Genomic DNA, 3,125 nt, shown 5'->3' on the forward strand with positions numbered 1-3,125 from the left:
TTTGGGAATAAGAGCAATGAATGACGCATTACATCCCTTTGGAAAGGTCCCAGATTCTTCAAACGCATATACAACTTCCATGATATCCTCCTTTAAGATCTCCCAATTACTCTTAATGAAATTAAAGTTAAAGCCGTTTGGACCCAGACTCTTAGATCCCTCGCACAGCCAAACTACAGCCTTTACTTCCTCCTCAGAAAAAAGCGTTTACCATTTTCAAACTCATCGCCAGGAAGAGACCTGAAGTCCACGAGACCTAGTCGAACACCATGATCGGTAGTGGCCATGAACCTTTGTTCAAACACTCTTTTAGCTTCCCTCGCACAGATTCCGGTTCTTCACACCACTGATTGTCTATTTCAACACTTTTAACTTCATTCCTGAGTTTTCTCCACCTAATAATAGAGTGGTAATATTTGGAGTTAGAATCCCCATGCTTAAACCAAGTAGATCTAGTTTTCTGCCTACTTAAAGATTCCACTTTTTTCTCTAACAGCTTCCATTGACTGAGCAACTCCAATCTTCTCAGGTTTTCACCCTCCATTAAATCACATTCAACATCCTTTACATCAAGCTTCTCAATCTCCATCGTGATCCTACTTTTACTCTCCTCAAGATTTCCAAAGACACACCTATTCCACTCCTTAAGGTCACCTTTCAGAAACTTCAATTTATCTTTGAGCCTGGACATTCTATTTTCTTGCACCTCATAATTATTCCACTTCCCCTTCACCAAATCCTTGAATCCAGATTCCGACAACCAAGCATCTATTGTTTTAAACAGTCTAGGACCCCAATCTTTAACCCATGATTTGGCCACTACAGCACAGTGATCTGAGACTTCCCTCGATTGTACATACTGCTTACTCATAGGTCACATTTGAAGCCACTCCAAGGAAACTAGAAATCTATCTAGTCTACTTTTGGCAGACCTATCTTTTTACCGGTAGATCCACCAACACATTCTTATCAATGAACTCATCCAACAATCTTTTACTCTAGGAACCTGAGCTTGCACCTCTCAACTCCTGCTCTGCTGTGATAATTTGTTCTTTGCCTGATTTTTGTTTAACCTTAGTTTCCTATAGTAGAGTCTTAGTTGAATTTAATGATGAAATTCATGGGGTTCTGCAGCTTTTTGTACTGTTTTTGTATTTATTATCATATTAGATTAGTTGTTTGAATTCGGTAATGAATACCAATGTATTAATTTATAATGTAATTTGAATATAATCATGATGCAACATTAAAAATCAATTATATTTACTGATTTTTTTTAATGTATATTTACAGAAGTAACTTTAATTTGGAGGAAAAGTTTTTTAGTAAGATTTTTTTTTCTTTAATAGTACAAAATTTAGTTATTTTGGATCTTAAGTAGAGTTTTATTTCTTTTTTAGATTTCATTTAAAGTTAGAGAAATTGTCCAACCATACCAAATGTAAAAAAACATTTGTTATTAATGAAAATCAAATAATTTCTTTAATAACAAATTATCGATTCTATTGTGATATTTTCAATTGTGGTCAAATTATTAAAAGTAAATTAAGATCAACATCTAAATGCTGTAGCTGACATCATTTTAAAAGTAACCGTACTTGAAACTTAATAATTACTAACATTTATTTTCAATTTTACATAAAATTTTAAAAGAAAAAACGTGAACACAATGTTATTAAGATGATCTTATATAATATATTGATACACATTGATTTTTTTCATTAAAGTTAAAACTTTACTAATTAAAGCTCTTAAATTAATACTTTGATTTGGGTAGAAAAGTTAGACGCTGATTTTATAACTTGATCCGTTGCAGAAAAAAAAAAAGAACAATGTGCAAATAAAAATATTCAAATTTGTTCAAGAAATTAAACACATTGGAAAACTACCCATTTATTGAATCAAGTGGTGTTCAAGCTTTGAAAAATCCAAAACCCTTTGAAGGATGTTGAAGGGTTGTGCTTGTTGTTGCTGAGCTGTCTTAGATAGGATATGGGGTAGATTGAGTTTTGTAATTCACCCTTGATCGAATCCAAAGCATAGGCATTCTCAATCTTTTTAAATGAAAAGTGTTTTTCAAACTAAGTGAAAAACAACCGATTGTTTTGTCGAAACAACCGATTGTTTTATACTTAGGTGCTTTTAGAAAAGATTGAAAACTGTTTTTCAAATGGTTGAGCTGTTAAAACCAAAACAACCGATTGATTCGAGGAAACAACCAATTGTTTTTTTTGGTACCATAACAAAAAAATGGTTTTTGTTATTACGCTCCAGTCTTTAATGCTTTGACCAATCTTTTAAATGCAATAAGTTTCTTAAGATTTGATAACAAACAACATCTTTGAATATATTCAGAGAAACAGATTTGAGTAAGAACAATTAACACAAGTTTTTGAGTTTTTCAAAGAGTTGAGATTGTTTAGAGATTGAGATTGATCTAAGTGTGTGAGATAAGATTTCTGCTTGTATTGATTTCAGATTTGCTTCTGTAACAAGTGTAATCCTTGTATCTATTGAACAAGAATCTTTGTGTGTTTGCTGAGAAGTGTTGTGTGTTCTTGAGGGGATCAAGATCAGCATTCTTGGTGTTGGTGTGTTGGCCAAGAGAAGTGTGTCTTGAGGGGATCAATGTCACTTTCTTGGTTGTGTTGTAAGTGATCTAGGTTTGATTGCTTAGTGGAATTTCTCAGTGGTTTCTGAGAAGACTGGATGTAGCTCTGGGTTTAGAGTGAACCAATATAGACATCTGTGTGCATTCTCTCTATCCTTAATCTCTTTAAATTCAGTTTTAATATTTGCAAACTGTATAAACAACTGATTATTTATGCGAAATAACCGATTGTTTTTCTGGTGCAGTTGCTTTTTTCTTTGTGATTTGGCAAACTGAATTTCTTTATCAATTGATTCTCGAAGAAATTTCATTCTTGACTTAAAAGTTTTTGAAAACCCTCTTTAAACAATTCACCCCCATCTAGTTTAAAGCCATATATTCTAACACCATTCATATTTTTTTTTCAATTGAACTAAACATCTTCACGTCCTTGTAGATTCATTTTGAACACAAGCTTGTTTTGTTTTAGAATTAAAACTTTTCCACGCAAGAAAATTGAAACCTAAGATCGATA

At 32.7% G+C, this 3,125-nt stretch overlaps 1 protein-coding gene across 1 annotated transcript; it reads right to left on the reverse strand.

Moving 5' to 3' along the window:
- Window positions 1-256: 256 nt before the first annotated feature.
- On the reverse strand, window positions 257-871 carry LOC137838736 (uncharacterized). Its single transcript, XM_068647963.1, has one exon. It carries the CDS (start codon window positions 869-871, stop codon window positions 257-259), a length of 615 nt encoding a protein of 204 aa, XP_068504064.1.
- Between the last annotated feature and the right edge of the window lie 2,254 nt (window positions 872-3,125).

Source organism: Phaseolus vulgaris, chromosome 4, assembly GCF_000499845.2.
Source record: "Phaseolus vulgaris cultivar G19833 chromosome 4, P. vulgaris v2.0, whole genome shotgun sequence".
Taxonomy (NCBI): domain Eukaryota; kingdom Viridiplantae; phylum Streptophyta; class Magnoliopsida; order Fabales; family Fabaceae; genus Phaseolus; species Phaseolus vulgaris.

What these genes read in the sequence shown, in the direction of transcription:
- LOC137838736 (XM_068647963.1), bottom strand. Translation starts at nt 871, where the DNA reads ATGAGTAAGCAGTATGTACAATCGAGGGAAGTCTCAGATCACTGTGCT.